Source organism: Xyrauchen texanus, chromosome 36 (assembly GCF_025860055.1).
Source record: "Xyrauchen texanus isolate HMW12.3.18 chromosome 36, RBS_HiC_50CHRs, whole genome shotgun sequence".
In the NCBI taxonomy this organism is placed as follows: Eukaryota; Metazoa; Chordata; class Actinopteri; order Cypriniformes; family Catostomidae; genus Xyrauchen; species Xyrauchen texanus.
Window position 1 is genome coordinate 12,826,900 of NC_068311.1, and position 18,998 is coordinate 12,845,897.

The 18,998-nt window shown below is 40.4% G+C and overlaps 2 protein-coding genes across 3 annotated transcripts; one reads left to right on the forward strand and one right to left on the reverse strand.

Moving 5' to 3' along the window:
* The first annotated feature begins 5,396 nt into the window (after positions 1-5,396).
* xaf1 (XIAP associated factor 1) lies at positions 5,397-7,903 on the forward strand. Its single transcript, XM_052106590.1, is given in 8 exon segments — positions 5,397-5,454; positions 5,594-5,685; positions 5,820-5,876; positions 6,031-6,108; positions 6,110-6,257; positions 6,818-7,039; positions 7,231-7,298; positions 7,404-7,903. Coding segments are annotated over 6 exon segments (480 nt in total). The 3' UTR covers positions 6,865-7,039; positions 7,231-7,298; positions 7,404-7,903.
* Positions 7,904-9,035: 1,132 nt separating this feature from the next.
* On the reverse strand, positions 9,036-18,189 carry zgc:113149 (uncharacterized protein LOC541363 homolog). 2 transcript variants are annotated; one of them, XM_052106530.1, is made up of 5 exons: positions 18,062-18,120; positions 16,673-17,123; positions 16,268-16,503; positions 15,673-16,116; positions 9,036-11,849 (listed from the first exon to the last, which is right to left on the reverse strand). In XM_052106530.1, the coding sequence occupies exons 3-5, from the start codon at positions 16,404-16,406 to the stop codon at positions 11,362-11,364; spliced, it is 1,071 nt and encodes a 356-aa protein (XP_051962490.1). In that variant the 5' UTR covers positions 16,407-16,503; positions 16,673-17,123; positions 18,062-18,120; the 3' UTR covers positions 9,036-11,361. The 2 variants fall into 2 exon arrangements, with proteins under 2 accessions (XP_051962490.1, XP_051962488.1); XM_052106528.1 differs by lacking the exon at positions 16,673-17,123 and having other exon boundaries at positions 18,062-18,189.
* Between the last annotated feature and the right edge of the window lie 809 nt (positions 18,190-18,998).

Here is an 18,998-nt window from a genome sequence, read left to right on the forward strand (position 1 = left end):
GTGAGACAGAAGCTCCATATGTGACTGAGCCATAATCAGCCAGTCGTCCAAATAGTTCAGAATTCGCAAACCCTGACTCCGCAGGGGTGCGAGCGCCGCATCCATGCACTTCGTGAAAGTACGGGGTGCTAAGGACAGGCCGAACGGAAGGACGGTGTATTGATAAACCTGGCCGTCGAGGCGAATCTCAAGAATGGCCTGTGATGGGGATTTATCTGAATCTGAAAGTATGCATCTTTCAGATCGAGAGAAATAAACCAGTCCCCTGGCGCACATGCGTGAGGAGTTTCCTGATTGTAAGCATTTTGAACGGTCTTTTTGCAAGCACCTTGTTCAAAACCCTGAGATCTAATATGGGTCTGAGGCCGCCGTCTTTCATGGGAACAAGAAAATAACGGCTGTAAAGCCCCGACTCGCTCAGAGAGGGTGGCACTTTTTCTATGGCCCTTTTGCACAGAAGGCTTGCTATTTCTGAACGAAGCATGCACGCTGCTTCCGTGTTCACAGTGGTTTCGAGCCGCGCTCTGAAGCGAGGAGGGCAGCGATCGAACTGTAGCAAATAGCCCTGTTGTATTGTGCTTAACACCCACTTGGATATCCCTGGAATAGCTTCCCACGCTTTGAAGCGTAACGCTAGAGGGTGAATGGCCAATTCGCTCTGATTGCCGCACACAGAGCGCTGAACAAAATGTGTGAGCGTGTTTAGTGTGTTCATGCACGATTGCTCGCAGACATCATGAACAGGCTGTTTTGTGAGTGACTTCCCGATTGGAATGAATGGGGAAAGAGTCACATCTGTTACGTGATGCGCAAGCATAGTCATGGGCACGGGACTTACACACAGAGGAATGTTTGCTGGTCGTGTAACAGAGCGGGCAGAGAATGGGCGCGCGCACGTATTCGTGGGCGCATTTATTGACTCTAGCGCTCGAGCGGTTCGTAACCGCTTTATGTGAGCGTGCTCTGGTGGGGACACGAGACATGCAGTGCTTGTGTGCAGAAGTGAACACTGGATTGTGGGCACATTTTCTACACATAGGGCTGGTCGTGTGACAGAGCGGGCAGAGAATGGGCGCTCGCACGCATTTGTGGGCGCCTTCATTGACTCTGACGCTTGAGCGGTTCGTAACCGCTTTATGAGAGCGTGCTCTGATAGGGGCACGGGATGTGTTATGCTTGTGTGTAGGGGCGAACACTGGGTTGTGGGCACTTTTTCTACACATAAGACATGTTTGCTCTTTACAAGATTTTTTTGGGTCGCCGTGAAAACGGCGTTTGAGTGCAGGCAAGCGGGCAGTGTCACCGGCTTGTTGGCTGCTAAATTCACCACTGTAGTAGCCTGAGAGAAGGGGACTGACAGGGGGCAAAGCTTTGACGGTGGTCCGGCCGTGGTGGGACTGAGCCGTCGTTTGTTCAACAAAGTTAGGAAGACTTCGGTTGCTCTGGTTTCAGCGTTACCTTAAATCGAGGCCTGCGGGGGGGCGGCGGTCTGCGGCGGCTGTCTGAGCGCGATCGAGGGCGGCCGCCCTGTCGACGCTGAGAAGTCTGAGATTGTTGAGCTGGGCGCTGTGAAGAGGCTCGTGCAGGAGGCTGATCACGTGAGCGGCCTGCAGAGGAGCTAGCGCGACGCGGCAGGAAGAGGTTCATGGCTTGAGTGGCTTTCTGGACTTCTGAGAAGCGGTCAACAATGCCACTCACCACGGAGCCGAAGAGACCGGTCGGAGAGAGCGGTGCGTTGAGGAACGTGGAGCGCTCTGCTTCTCCCATGTCGGCTAGCGTTAGCCACAGGTGTCTCTCGGTCACAGTCAGCGAGGCCATGCACTTCCCTAGGGCTTGAGCTGCAGCTTTGGTAGCGCGAAGGGCGAGGTCTGTCGCGCTTCGTAGATCAGTAACAGCCTCTGGGTGCCTGCCTTTCTCATCCCACTCCCGAAGAAGGTCCGCTTGTAGGATCTGTAAAACGGCCATGGAGTGCAGAGCAGATGCGGCTTGGCCGGCGGCGGAATAGGCACGGCCAACATAGGCGGAAGTCACTCTGCAGGCCTTAGACGGGAGCACAGGCTTAGACCGCCATCTCGCGGAGGGCGGGCAAAGGTGTGCTGCTACCGAGTCCTCGACCGGGGGGATGGAGGAGTAGCCTCTCTCGGTGGCGCCATCCACCGACGCGAGAGAGGTGGAGACGTGGGAACGGGTCCTGGCCGAAAAAGGAGCGTTCCACGACTTTGCAAGCTCCGTGTGTAGTTCCGGCAGGAATGGAGCGGCCCGGGCCGCGGGTGTAGAGCGGCGATGGCTTTGAAGAAAGCAGCCGTCGAGTCTGTTGGGTGCCTGCTCAGGGGCGGTGACCACTCGAGCCCGAGGCGGTCGACGGCCTGTGTGAGGAGGCATGTTAATTCCCCTTCGACTCCGGCGCGGGTCCTGCTGGATTCCTAGGCCGAGGAGGAGGCTTGGGAGCCTGACCACTCCTCGCTGTCCGAAGCCATGATGGAACAGCAGGCCTTATCCTCCGCCTCGTCATCCGAGATGGCAGCTGTGCGGCCGCTCGGCGGCAACTGCGCGTCCCGGGGGGGCGGGGAGGGTGAAAATGATGCTCGAGGGAGAGGCTCCGGCGAGGCAGTCGCTTCAACCACAGTTTCCGGCAGCCTTTGGGAGCGGCGCTTCTTTCTGCGCGGCGGAATGTAAGGCGGCGCGGCGGCTTCTGCTTGGAGCGCTTCGAGTCGAGCCCGCAGGGTCGACATCGGTAGCTCCTCACAGAAATCGCATCCGCCCTCAGCGAGGGCGAGCTCTGCGTGCCCCAGTCCCAGGCAGAGAGCGCAGATGATGTGGCGGTCTCCGGTGCTGAGAAGGGCGCGACATGAGGCGCAAGTGGAACGAGGCATCTTTAAAAAGACGCTCGATACTCTTTTGTGAAGTTCGCTGAGGAACTTAGCTTGCTCTAAAAAAGGATACGTCGCCGGATGGCGTATCTCGCAGGATGGCTGAAGGTGGCGAAGACGGCCGGCTTCTTCGAGCGCTGTCCACGCTTGCTAGATGCCCCTCGAACGGCGACGCGGATTCCAGTTCAGAGATGTGAAGAGCTTCGCTGAAGAGATGAAAATCAGGGTTCCAGCCTACGAACTACGCTTATATGCACTCTAGTCACGCCCATTTTGGCGGGCTTTGATGCAGTGAGCGCGCGGACGCCTCTCATTGGATGCGAGTTCGCCCAAGCTCGTCTATAGGCTGCAGCAGTTGCTGCAGAGCAACCTATGAGCTCGCTAGATAGCCCGCTCAAGGTCTGCAGCTGCCGCACTGCGTTGACAATGGATACAAAAATTAAGGATAATTTTTTGGCTTCAATATCTCAGAAAAGATTAATCTTTCCCGTAGCGTAAGCTAGCTTACGCAATACGAGAGAACCTCTCGTAAGAGAACATGTTATAATCATTCTAAATCATTAGGGGATACTTCAATTGTATTGCAGCTTTGGCAGTGGCAGTTGTGATTGTTTCTAAATGTGTTAAGGTTACTATTTTAAATGAAAAATTGTATAGTTTTTTATAGAAAACAAAAGTTACAAGGTGTAACCTTTGAGTCATCCATGGAATTATCTTTGGTTAATATGGACCAACTCTAAATAACCTACCTGTTATAGGTTACTGCAAGAAATACGACTGTGGTAACTATGCAAGAGCAATGGTAAATATGCATATTTATAAGAAGACATGCAATGCTTCTTCAAATTTGACCACAACAGAAATCAATATGTGGCATTTATGAATGGCCGTAGAGATTTAGTAATAAGAGCTGTATTGAAGTCACCCGTTACAGTTTTGGTTCCACTTTCTGTTCAGGATAAATAAAACTCTCTGCCTGACACAGTAAAGCCAGTCATCTCACTTTATGGTGTAACTATGGAGGCACAAGAGGTGATTTTATGTACTCACTGGTAAGTGTTTTTACGAAGTCAAAAGTAACTTACAGAATACCGGAAGACGTCCATCGTGTATTTGTTTATGTAAACAAATGACAGTGTGTTTGGCGTCACGATATTACTACTTTGCCATATTCGCGGCATCGACTGACAAAGCAAAAACAATAAAGCGTATTTTATCTAATTTTCTCACCAATCAGGGTTATTTCTTTATTGCGTCATTATTAGATTTATTAAAAGCGATATAAACATGTGAACGGGTAGAAACTTAAGTCTTCCAGGGGCGACATGTTCCAAGGGTCAGACAGTTTTCACTCTTTTGAACAGCTTTAAATGTCTAATTTTAATTTCAGCGAAGGGACGAAATGTTTCCTTAAACATTTGACGTCATATTACGGGGGTCACAATTGTGAAAGACTGGTAGAAATCATGCAAAGACACATGAAATCTGTGATTGAAAATCAGGGTTATTCTACCAAATATTGATTTCTGAAATCTTCCTAAGTTAAAACATTAGTATTGTGTTTGAATTTGTTTTCTTTGCATTATTCGAGGTCAAAGCACTGCATCTTTTTTGTTATACTGAACAATTGTCATTTTCTGCAAATAAATGCTCTAAATGACAATAGTTTTATTTGGGAGAAATGTTGTCAGAACTTTATAGAATAAAACAAAAATGTTCATTTTACTCAAACACATGCCTATTTATATATAAATAGTCAAACCAGAGAAACTGAACATTTGGTGTGTTCTAATGTGAGACTGCACAGTTTTTGGCCAAATATTCTCTTAAACAGAATTGCTAATATGCTTCATTGTAATGAAGAGTGATATTTAAAATTACATTTATCTGACTTTTTTTTTGTAGAAGAAATTGGTATATTACAAAGTAATTTGATTGAAAACTGGAGACAATAGCCACGTTCACACATGTAACCAGGTAAATTACAGGAAAATCGCTGGGTTGCCTTTACTGGTAATTGTACCAAATGTCCTGTTCACACATGCCATCAATATGCAAATTTATAGGTAATAATTCAACCTCGCATTAAGGGAAATTACCAGAGCAAAATTTACCAGTATTTTCAAAAGAATCATGTTCACACGTGACTTCTAATCTGGAAATTGTAGGTAATTTTCTGGGAAAGGCTGTATGTGTGAGCGACTTCTGAATCAGAATGTAGGCAAATAATTCACAGACACTTGAATAGAGAAAAGTGTCATTTTTTGATGATTACACACCTGATAAGTGTAAGTGAACAGGTCTCATAACACACTCACTATGATGCTGTAAACTCTTTGTTAACTACCATCTTTACTAAGACCTGAATCGATACATAAATTAACATTTAAAAAGAAAGAAAAAAAGTGCATGTATCCTCATTGGTTGCCTCATGTCACTATTACAAGTGACCCAGCAACAACTTTTTATCAATATTTGGATAATTTTACAAAAATTCTGCTGAAGAATAACCAAACAGTTACTAAAATGGGATTGTCCGAAACATTTATAAGGCGGGGCTTTGCGAAGGGTCAATACGGGATTGGTATGACATGAGGGTAAGTAAATATTGACAGTATTATCCCTTTATTTTATCTAGTTATTTATCTGCAAGTACAAATGTGTAATGGGGTCATAGATTTTCCATTCCTTCTCAGTAATCTCTGTCTTCAATGTTTTCACAGCAATAAAGAGCTTTGACCTGCATGAACGACACTGTAAAAAGTCTGTCCCTTGGGAACAGCTAGAGGAGCATAAAGCCCAAGAGCACATACAGGTCAAAACCAAACTTGTTCTGATTTTTACAGACTTGGCCCTGTGTACAAAATAATTATGTGATTAATTTCCTCAAGGTTATCTTTCACCTCCTAAATAACATGTCTGTGGTCCCATTTTCTTCATGTCTCACAGGTCAAATGTGGCAAGTGCAATAAAATGATGGAACGAAGGCAGCTGTTGGACCACGAGGTGAACACTCAACTTCAAACCTATAAAAAAACATTACAAACTAGAATCAAAGTTCTCTCTTCTAGGACAATTGTTGTCAGTATTTCAACATTTTATGTCTGAGATTGCTCGATCTGTTTTCTCTCTTATACGTTTGTTGTCTTGCCCCTTTCAGACAGATGAGTGCTCAGAGAGGCTGCAGATCTGTGAGTTCTGTCAGCTAGAGCTTCCTCTGAGCAGTCTAATGGAGCACATCTTTGTCCTGCGGGAGTCGCACAGAGCGCTGCTCTGACTGTGGCCGCTATGTCAAACTGAAAGAACAGCTCCATCATGCTCAGATCTGTTGTAGTACCCCTCCAACACTGAAGAAGCCTAGTCCAGAAGATGCATCTGACACCAATGGTTAGTCAATGATGTATACTGATATATATACTGTATGTAAGCCAATTATTTACTGATTATGTTATTTTTCAGTGAGCTGTCCGATGCAATTGGATTAATGAGTCAGTAGGTTGAACCGAATCATTGAACGAATCATTATTTTTAGCCTGTTCATTTACAATGAGAAAAGTTGATCCGGATCACAAATAGTACTGAATGATTTGATTTAAGCTCCTCAATGATCCTGTCACAGCAGTTCTGGAATAAACTGCTCACTAGAAGGACATATTATCAGTGAATAACACATTTCGGTCTACCTCACACAAAGCTATCATGTGACTTCTGAAGTCTTGGAATATAGAGCGAATTTTTATTTTGGGGTAAAGTATTCCTTTTAATGGTGATTGTTTATAAATACTGATCTAATATGTCTACTATCTTTAGAGGAGTCATTCAAGCAGTGTTGTAAATGTTTGAAGTACATTTCTTCTGAACATATGGAGGAGCATGAGGTAAATAAAGATTTTAGAAAAAATTACTCTCACTAAAAACTCTTATAACACCTCAATCTTTTTAATTAGCTGGCTTGCGACCACTCCTCCCAATATGTAAGAGACAGGGATGTTGACTTCGATGAAGACCTCAGCCCTGGACAAGTCAGTGCTCCAGACTCTGCAGATTTCTTATTTTCATCACTTCAGAAGGCGAAGGGAGCCAGAAACATTGAAAGGGACCTAGAAAGGATAAGCACTTGTCCACTCTGTCATCTGGCACTTCCTATTAAGACACTTGAATGGCATGAGGTACTAGTCACTGTTCAGTACATGATTTTAAACTTGCAACCCTTCGGTTGAACATCAACACAGAATTTACTGTTTACTTTGGTTGAGGAAAGAGGGACACAAAAATCTCCCCAAATACTACACCGAAAAGAAAAATAACAAATGTACATTTAGGCCTCTATAGTTAAAAATGTTTTTTTTTTTTTTTTAAGAAAAAATGTGAATTACATAAACATCTGAGCCTGGCACAATGTTGACTGGTGCAAGCAAGACTACATGTGTAAGTACACAAAGAATACATTATGTAACACTGTAACTTCCTAATTTAATCAAAACCATCTATCAGCAATCATTTTGAAATAAATAGTTTTTAATTATCTTACAGGGTTGCTTGTAACAGCACTCCAAAATCTACAACTCCAAAATAATGTGATGGCATTATAGTAAACATAGAATGTTAAATTATATTGAAATGAAACTAAAACAAGTTTATATTGTTTCCAGTTAATATGTATTCACTGATTTTATATTTGATAAATGTCAGCCTGAACTGACTGGAAGTACAATAAAAAAATGTAAATGTTGAGTTGCACTGGCTTTATTGTCCAACTTACTGCAGCTAAGATTTGCCTGATTTTTTAGGTTGTTATCGAGCTATACTGTTTAAAGTGTTATCTGCATGTTAAATCTGTTCAAATGTCGTGGGATTTCAGTGCACAGTTTAAAATAAAAGGTACAAATATTTGTTTGTAAATTATAATAGTTTATAGACTTTTACTTTCTCTCTCTGCCACTATATAACATATCTTGTATGAAAAATCTTCAGAGGATCCAGCAGACCTCTCCCAGATGAGAGAAGCAAATTCAAGGCAATAGCAAAGAAGACTGAGGACCACTAGGTGGCAGGATTTTAATTACAAATACTCTCACTAAGCACTTTCTTAGGAACACCTGTACACCTACTTATTCATGCGATTATCAAATCAGCCAATCATGTGGCAGCAGTGCAATGCATAAAATCATGCATATTCAGGTCAGGAGCTTCAGTTAATGTTCACATCAACAAACAGAATAGGGGAAAATGTGATCTCAGTTATTTGGACCGTGGCGTGATTGTTTGTGCCAGACGGGCTGGTTTGAGTATTTCTGTAACTGCTGATCTCCTGGGATTTTCATGCACAACAGTCTCTAGAATTTACTCCGAATGGTGCCAAAATCTAAAAAACATCCAGTGAGTGGCAGCTCTGTGGACAAAAACATCTTGTTGATCAGAAGTCAACAGAGAATAGCCAGACTGGTTCAAACAGACAAAGTCTACGGTAACTCAGATAACCACTTGTGGTGAGAAGATTATAATCTTTGAATGCTATTCTGAGATGCGGGTTGGCGCTGTTTGGTTGCACGAGGGGGACCTACACAATATTAGGCAGGTGGTTTTAATTTTGTGGCTGATCAGTGTTTTCACCCTTCTGTTAGGTAAGCACTGCTTACCTTTCTTATATGGACGGCACGTACCTGGTTTACACATTGCACAGCTACCTACCAGCTGGCTACCATTACAGCTGCAGCACTCCAAATATACACAACAAAAACAGTGTAAATGTTGCAAGACTTCAGCATTTCACCGGTTATTTGAAGGGGGTGTAACTTGTTGTGGCCATGTAGGCTTGCAGGCAAGGAGCTCTATACCAAGCAATAGAAAAGTAAAGATGTGTTATTTTTTGGTCTTTTTTTCACTCTTATTGTTGAATTTGTGTGCTTTTGGTTGTACTCTTCACCCAAATTATTTTCTTGTAAATGGTATGCACTGTAAAAATATTTAAGACAATCACTCAACGTTCAGTTAGTTTCTTGCATTTAATTGGTGCACATATTTTCACTGGATTTGTTGATATGTTAATTAAAATGTTTAAAATGCAAAGAACTGAAAAGTTGTTGAAATATTTATGTACAGTTACAATTCTCCAATTCTCTAGTGTTTTTATTTGCCTAGGTAGAAGCTAAACTGATATGAGATTAATGGTGACACCTAAATTGTAAGTGTAAATTAAAATTATCTTATTTTTACAACAGATGCAATTACTGTAATTCGTATGTCAGTGCTAATAGCTTTCTAGTAAGTGCAGACATTGGGACCAGACTTGGAAATAAAACTCCTGGGCTGTATAGGAACACCACTCCAGCCCATAGAGAAACCAATGTCGTGTATATGATCAAATCTATATACACACCACATCCACAACATTTTCTCAATATTGATTTCAAACCAGGAGTTCATAAATGGCCAAAACAATTATCAAATCAATCACTTTCCCCTTGAAATTAAAATAAATTCTTACTATCATTGTTTGCACAATGGGCAACACATTCATGTTAACATCTAGAAAAATTTGTTTTAGTGTTTTATTGCCTTTTACATACTTTTTAAAGTATATTTGCCCATTTGTGAATTGATTTATTCTAAAATGTACTTGTAAATTAATAATGCTTTTATTGACGTTTATTGAATTATACTTTTTCAACTATCCGCTCTCCTGCACTTGTAAATACAAAAGTGCAAGACTGACATCTAGTGACATCAGGAGGTCGATTGCAGGCATGATTGCAGGCATGATGAATTTTCCGTGGAGAAAAAGAGTTGGGTGCACGTTTAAGTGTGAAATAAAAGTAAACATGGTTTATTAGTGAGTTACACAATCTAATAAGCTACCTCAACAATTTTTTTCTCAGCCATTACAAAAATGCATAATTGTGCCAGCTTACTCTGATCTTATCAACTCATTGAGTTGCCTTAAAGGGATAGTTCACCCAAAAAGTAAAGTTCTCTCATCAATTACACACCCTCATGCCATCCCAGATGTGTCAAGATTTTCTTTCTTTAGCAGAACACAAATTAAGGTTTTTAGAAGAATATCTCAGCTCTGTAGGTCCTTACAATACAAGAATGTTAATCAGACCTTTGTAGCTCCAAAAATCAAATAAAGGCAACATAAAAGTAATTCATATGACTTAAATGCATATCTTCTGAAGTGATATAATGTATTATAGGTGTGGGTGAGAAACAGATCAATATTTCTGTCAAAAAGAATTAACTCTAAATCTCCACTTTCACTTTTACATCTGAAAACTGCATGTGGTTCCTGTTTATTTTCACTAAAAGTGGAGATTTAGAGTAAAGAAGGACTCAAATATAGTTTTTTTTCTTCTCACTCACACTTATCACTTCTGAAGATATGGATTTAACCACTCGAGTCAAATGGATTACTTGTATGTTTGCTTTGTGATATTTTTGGAGCTACAAATGTCTGATCACCATTCACTTGCATTGTAAGGACCTACAGATCTGAAATATTCTTCTAGAAATCCTTGTGTTCTGCTGAAGAAAGAAAGTCATACACATCTGGAATGGCAAATGAGTAAATGACAATATTGCTATTTTAGGGATAACTATCCCTTTAATACGAAGCATGAATCATAAAGTGATGACTTCAAGTAATATTTCAATTTGTTTATTTTCATCTTTTGCACTGAGTTTTTAAGCAGGAGTCATATTTAACAGTGTGTTGACTTAATTGCTGGGAGACTATAAAACAGACCTATGGGAGCTACGGCTAATATAATATGTCTTCAATCGGTTTCAGAATTCATAGTAACTCCTACCCGGAAGCAAAGGAAAACATTAGAATAAGTCTTTGGAATTCAAGTTAATAGAAACAACCCAACAAAATTAAAAGACACTGCACATCAACTAAAGATTTAAAAGTTTTCAGCAGGGTCTGCTAAGCAATGCTTCAGCCAGACATTGATTTATAGGTTAAGTATGGAGAACCACCCAAATAGCAAAACAAAATAAAGAATAAGGTAAATAATAGATCATAAATTGACAACAGTCAATTTATGGCAATATCATAACTCACACCACATATATAATGATCTTAAATAACTAGTTATTTTTTAAATATTTTTGCCCATTTAAAATGACTATATAATAGCATATAATTGGTCTTTGAGACCCAGTGTTTTACTGAAAACATTCAGTTGGCACCAACAAGGAAATCTACAAAGAACATATAGCACTTAGGCCTCTCCTTTTTCCCCAACTCCAAATGTATGTTGTTTATTAAATCATAAACAGACAAATACTCTTCTCAGTGCTGTCCTGTCCTGTTAGCTCTATGACTTCGGAAAAAACTAAAATCAAAGATTCAGGGAAATATTGCCATAAACTCTAGTATCTCATCATATTGTATTTTCTCTAACATCTGCATTCACTTTTTTGTAATTTGCTCCCAGTAGTAGCTGTCAATAGTGTAGCCAGAAAACTTCTGTTGATTGTTCAGATGTTATGGCTGGCCATTAACCTTGTCCTGCAGGAGATTCAAGGCATTGGAGGAGAAGCTTTGCAGGATATGGAGTGTGTCACGCTGCAGTTGTAAGGTGTCACGTGAAAACTGCTGCTGGGTGTGGACCAATTTCTGCACTGATTCTGCTAGTGACTCAAGAGAGCGAGAGAGCGACCCTATCAGCTGTGTGGTGGCCTGCTGTTCCTGCAGGCTAAGTGAGGCACTCTGGGCTAGACGATCCTGCACACTGCATGGATCCAGAGAAGCTGGAGTGGGAGGGGGGCGAGCAGGAAGTGAGCGAAATGATGAGGCCCCAGGAAGTGGAATAAAAGTCCCAACACTGGCAGCTGAAGGGCCATTGAATGTGTTGTGATTGGGTTTTTCTTGAATTTGGCTCTTCTCAGCACTGGGACGGTTGAGGAATTCAGGCATACCAGCAGCATTCAGATCTTGTTGACTTTCAGGTTCAATAAACTGCATGTCTCCGTCTGGCAGGAAAAGAAACATATTAAATATGATATAAGATCATATGGATCAGAGACACAAAGCATCAAACAGGTTTAAAACTACAAATATAAGGATATGTCAACATCAAAGCCACACAGGCTGTTGGCGCATGCACGGTACGACTGCAATGAGACACCGGACTTTCTTTAGACCCATAAAGATGTCTTTATATTCCTTCAGACTCTAATTATACAAATGCAAACACGTACCCTTGAACATCCACTGTTGTTGTTTTTACCTTAATTTCCTGATGTTTAGTGGCGATTACATCATCTTCTAGCCCTTCTCCATGACAGCAAATGTGAGTGTTGCCAACTTGTGGACCAACTAATTAGTGCAAATAACTACTGTGCAAATTCACATTTATGGATTTATATACTGTATATGCCACAATTCTAAATTAATAAATATAATATTTTGAGAACGCAAGATTTTATTTTAAATGCACAAACATTTTCTGTGGCGCAAGATGATATTTTGAGCAAATAAAAAGGTATTTTGTATGCACGTGAAATCAGATTTGTAATGCATCTTCTTGCAAATATGAATAATTTTGAGCCAAAAAAATCTATTTTGAATGTGAATTTTCACAGAATTGTGAAATGTATGTAACTCCACAGTTTTTGTGTGTGCAAGATCTTATTCGCTCTCTCCTACTACCCACTCTGCGCGCACTCATAATATTCTTAATATTGCCATCTTAATATTGTCTATATTAGTATTTGGTTATCTACTGTAAGTTACCAAGTTACACTTACATAGCTACTAGCTTGGCCATGTTACCTACCACTTTTATCTGAAATTATATTAATATAATCTCTCCCATGTGTAAAACCACACTGTAAAATGTAATAGTGCAGTTTTGGGGGAACTTAATGTGACTTCTATCTATCCCAAAAGACATTCTGAGAGAATGTCAGTTTCTTAAAATAAATGTGATCAGAGTATACCATGGATCAGCAACAACTGAATATTCTTCTTTTTGTTACTATTACATGAAATATTATTTTCTTTAACAAACATGTTATTTTGTCAACTTTCTTTAGTGTGTCCTCTCCCATTTTTTCAACAGCCTTGTGTATTATAAACATGATTAAAATTAGAAATATTGCCTAAATGAACATACTCCACTCCTGATAATAATTAATTAGAAAAGATAATGTTTGTATTTCAAAGCTGTGGGGTATCTTGAAATGTTCAGTATGCTGTTTTCATGAAGTTTATGCATTCAACCAGAACTCTAATGGATTTAATAAAAATGTATTAATGAGAAGAAATGGAAGAAAAGGAAAAGATGCTAATTTTTCCTCCTGTCATAGTTTGTGGTAAATTAAATGCACAGTATATTGAACCTCAATTGTTTGAGACTGCAAAAAGTAAAAAATAGAATGAAATCCTTAGCATTGCCTGATCCCAGGCTACTATATTTAGAAACATTTACATTACAGTAAGTTAAGCCCTACAGTATTCCAGGTATGTCTATAATCCATGGGGTAAATATATTTTGTAATGGTAACTCCATACAGAATCAAGTTTACTGAACGTGGAGCATTGTGCCCTTTGGCTCTTTTGCAATATTTACAGTGACGTTCATGGTTGCTGTAGGGACCTCAACTTTCCAATCACAGAGCGCTTGTAAGCAGCTCCAAATAGCCAATCCTGTAAAAGCAAGCAAACGGTGCTGAGCATAGGAGATTGAGATCTTGAACACGCAAAAAAATATAGATAAAATATTCACAAGAAGATACATTGCTTTACAAAATTGGCGCGTGCAAAATAATTTGTGTGCTCAAAATATCATCTTGCCACACAGAATTGTGGCACATATATAACTATATACACATTCTGCACATTCAAAGACCCGCAGTTAGAAAAATCACTGCACGTGGACACTCAGGGGGCTTTCACACTTGGTTCGATTGCCTGTTCCGAACCCGAGTTCGATTGCTCCCCCCTCCCCCCTGCCCCCGATGGACTGTGTTCACATTATATATTTGTATCCGAACCGCGGTACGCTTGCGTCATGAAGCTGCAGCTGGTGCGTAATCGTGTTGCTTGATAACCGCGAAATGAAAAGGCGTCAAAACTCAATGAATAGACTTGCTCGGTTCACATTTGTTCTTCTTTTTTTAACCTTTGGTTTTGTTTTCAACATCAAGATACAGAAACACACTTGCGTCTGTCTGCCGCAAAAATACTGAAATCGTTCAAAAGACAGCGGGCTGTCCGCCGAAGACAATTTTTGCGAAGGCAAGCAGAAATCATCTTTCTGCTTGCAGTGCGTGTGCGTCAATCCCGCTTTTCGTCAAGGTAAGTGTATTTACACACACACACACGCACGCACGAAAGTAAACCCTTTCCGCTCATTTTGAAAGTGACGCGTGAGACTGACGACCACATTATACGTCATCAATAGCGGTTCACTTCCGCGGTTTGGTTCGATTGCGTTCATATCAGCAGCGAACCGTACTTGAGTTCACATGAACCGTACCCCAGACCACCTTTTTAAGCGGACTCGAATACGGTTCGCGGGTGCGCACCCAAGTTCGGAAGACAGCGTTCACATCATCCAAACGAACCGAACTCTGACGTCATTCGAACCACGGTGCGCACCAAAAGTGCTACTGTGAAAGCCCCCTCAGTGTTCGCGTCTGACCGAAGAATACTTTAGGCTTAATTCGGATACATTTAAAAACGGATTTTTTCTGTCCACAATGCCATGCTCGTCCACACTAAAATATATGAAAATTCTTTAAACTCCTTACTGCGCATGTGAAAAATCTGCACTCCATGTACGGCTGAAACCGTGCGTTCAGACCAGAGACGGCGAGAGCATCAAAATTCGTTCTGGCTGCCCTGCCAACAACGCTATCGAAAATTTGTGGACGCTCTGACGTATTTGAAATAGGCAGCAACGTTCGCTGAGAAAGCTTGGTTTTGTGAACTATATTTAAAGGGGCCGCAAAACATCCAGACATGTCCACCGGTCTCTTTTTGACGACATATCACAAGTAGCTTATATCCTCATGATTAGTCAAGCAGTGTTTACCACAGACCTTATTTTACACATAAGTAAAACTAAATCATAATAATAAAAATAAAAACATATAGGAAAATCCCGAGGGAACCCATAGCAAATTCGAATTCCAGGTTCGCCTACAAATTGATGTCAAGGCTGCTCTACTGTCCTCGTGTTCCGTGTCCGGACAGCAGTTCCGTGTAAATTTCCCATCGCCTTTGAAGGAATGCAATGTGAAAGTAACATTTATCTTTAACAACGCTATCAAAGTGAATATCAGGCACAATAACGCCAGCTACAATATGGGCCATCATCTTGATTGTTTTGGGTTGAATGGATCACATGACTGCATCACAAGACAACAAATACGTCACGGTTTTCAGATATCTCCTTTTTCCCTGTCTACACTACAACGCAAAGTCTGTTTTTCCCAAATGTATCCACTTGGGAGAGCGTTTTCGAAAAGCTCAGTTTTCACTGTCAAAAATGCTAAAGTGTGGACAGAAGGCCAAAATGTTGATTTAATCTCGTAAAGACAAAATATTACAATTATCAAAACATTATTTCTTACCTTCCTTTTCTGATGTTCCAGTCTGAATGTCCATAAGAGTCACTCCTGAATCTATTAATGCATTTTAAATATTTGAATGTTCTATATATATATATATATATATATATATATATATATATATATATATATATATACAATTCAAATATTAACCAGATACACAGTAATTAATCACCTAAATGTCCTCACTAAACAATCAAATAAAATACTAACTCACTGTTGAACATCATGTCAGTAGATAGCTCCATTTCTCCTTTGCTTGGGATTCTTGGGTGAAAAGGAGGTGGCATTGGTAAACTGAATGAATGAGGCCTGTCATTTGCGAAGTCTGAGGAGCTATGTGGCATCTCAGAGACACCTGGAAAGTCCTCGTCATCATCATCCCCTAGGTCATCATTTGCCAAAGTGATCATGTTTTTGTTAGACATCTGAAGGATCTGGTGCACCATGGTTTCTACAGGTGACAGCTCTTGTGCAATTTGGGCAGGCGTGGCACCTGATGCCCTCATGGCTACTACCCTCCGCTTCGTGTCACACTTGAGGTCTGCCCATTTCTTAATGACTTCGATGACCTCTCTGTGACACTCACTGACCTTATTGATACGTGCCGTCACTGAAGCCCAAGTACGGTTTTTCAGGTCCTTTGAAATGCTCCGGTTTCCTGCTCAAGACATACTAGTGTCATTCACATATGCACTCTGACATATATCAGAGCAGGACAGCAATGTAAAATCCTACAACATTACATCTACATCATTAAAAGTCCACTTAGTCCAAGCATGCTAATATGAAAACGAAAAGGTTGGTCTTACCTACTAGAATATGCCGTTTTGTCATCACCTCACTCAGCAGCAGCTCAACCTCTTGGAATGTGAACCGTGATTTCCTTTTCTTAAACTGCATCAAATTGCCATCTGGCCCTCTGTATAGGTATCGCAGGAACTCTGACATCCTTCTCTGCTCTTTGCAATCCCTAACAGTGTAACCAATCACTAGCAAACAAGGTTTCTAGACAGCATCCATCGGAAGGTTAGATTGAATTGTGTACCTAAAAAAACAAAAAAAAAAAAATAAGAATAATTTATATGCTTTTTGACATCTAGAATCATTCATCAAATTATTTTCCATCTCCTGTGATACAAAGATGCTAATTCATTTCACAACACTGATCATTTTTTACTAATTTAAAGAGATATTTCACCCAAAAATGTACTCACCCTCATGCTATTCCAGATTTTCTTTCTTCAAACAAAGATTTTTAGAAACATATTTCAGCTCTGCAGGTCCTCACAATGCAAGTGAATGGATACCAACATTTTGAGAAGCGATTCAGAAGCGATATGATAATTGTGGGTGAGAAACAGATCAATCTTTAAGACTATTTTTACAATAAATTCTCCTCCCTGCCCAATAGGTGACAATATCCATGAAGAATGCAAATCGCCAAAAACAAATGAAGAATGTGAAAGTGAAAGTGGAGATTGATAGTAAAAAAGGACTTAAATATTATCATATCACTTCTGACAACCATTGATTTAACCATTGGAGTTTTATGGATTACTTTTATGCTGCCATTATATCCTTTTGGAGCTTCAAAATTTTGGTAACCATTCACTTGCATTGTGAGGACCTACAGAGCTAAAATATTCTTCAAATAATTGTTGTGTTCTGTGTAAAAAGAAAAAAAAATGTCATACAGATCTGGGTTGGCATTAGGGTGAGCAAATGAGATAATTTTCTTTTTGGGTGAAATATCCCTTTAAAAAGTCTGTGCCTAATTTATTAATCTGCATTGTGGAATTGCATTAAACAGTTTACTTGGCAATCTATTTGGTTGCTTAGAAAGTGTGGGTACTAGCATGCTATTTAAATTATTTTAAAATGACATTTAAACTAGCATAGGCTGTGATTTGCATTTCAAATGTAATTTTTTTTTAAATATATATATATTTTAGAAAAGGAATTATTTGATTGTTAAACGCTTATGTAATAATACAATGTAATAATATATCTATCTATCTATATTAAGAAAACATTCCAACATCATGTGATTGACGTTGCTTATATTCCTTCCTTTAAAAGGACAGAACAAACAGAGGCAGAGATTACTGGGACAAAGCATCAATCCGTTTTTTTTACAGGATCCTTTGACTTTAAATTAACTGTTACAACTAATTGCTGAGTGATCTCACACCGCCTCGCCGGTGTGCCCATATGCTTCCTGCTTCTTTGTTGTTTTCCTGCCTAATCGTCAGCATTAGGAACAGAGAGAATCGAGCCAGCGCCATCGCGGACACACAGCGTCTCTCTCAAATCTGCCATTTCTGAAATAACTCATGCACGCGTGAACATAGATAACACACGCGTGTTTATTTAGGTTAAGATTTCCTAATAACCAGGCGCTCAATCCGAATGCGCAAACACATCTGTATTTTGTGTGTATTTAGCTAGTAAGCAAGCCCATTAGGAAAAAGTGACTACGCATGCTTTTCCTACATCGATTTTGTTTTCGTCAAATCTAAAAGATGGAGGTGGAGACGGGACGCGGACCGCGACGCACTTTCTTACTATTGATATTAGTGATGGATTGAGTGGTAATTACTTACAGTGCGGCCGAATGTGTCCTAGGATTTGTCGGCGTACTCTTGCCCGATAAACTTCGTAGGTAGTGATCCTCTGCGTCGCGCAGACTCAGCTCTACGTGTTTTCCCCCCTCCGCAACGATAGTTCGCCAACATTCTATAGTAATCCTGCTCTATGCCTGTGTGGAACCATTCCTAACTATACAACCAACATTGTGTCACGTCCAATCATTTTACTGTTTACCAGACAATTAAATACATGTAATATTAAGCGTCTTTTGCACACATACAAGTGGGGGGGAGAAACGCGTACAAATTTGTACGCATTTTGTCCTCCATTAAAGGCTGGGTTGGTGAATGGGGTAACATTCAAGGTTGTATAGCCTAAAAATAGACCATGTTAACCAAAAAGGCGTTTTGCTAGTAGCTGTACTAAATATGTTTGTGTTACAGTAATAATAACATAATATTAAAGAGAATGTGCAAGTATAACAACAAAATGTGTGAGCGAGGTGTTTTTCAGCAAACGGGCCCATTCTTCATAGGCCTGAAATAACAAACGCTTAATTTTATAGGCCTTCATACAACTACTGCGACTAGAAAATAAATAATGGCATGTGCAGCATCTTTTTGTCCTTTATCTGTGCATCTAATGTATCTCAATTAAAGTCAGTTACCTTGAGTGTGATATTGAATATCTTAGGAAGAAGAATGGACGGTTTCTAAATAAAAACATGTGATTAATGAACTGTAAAATCCTGTCATACAGTTCACTGATAAAGTGGCCATGCACTTACTCTCCACCATTTTGAGATTCTCTCTCAAAGACAGGGAGTGGCATTGCAATTTAAACTTTAACCTGTAGGTGGGTGTAGTGAGTATCTTCAAATGTGCCTTCATGAGTCTGAAAAAATCCAAATCTAGCAGTTACGGATAGGGGACATAATTTACTACCCTCGTG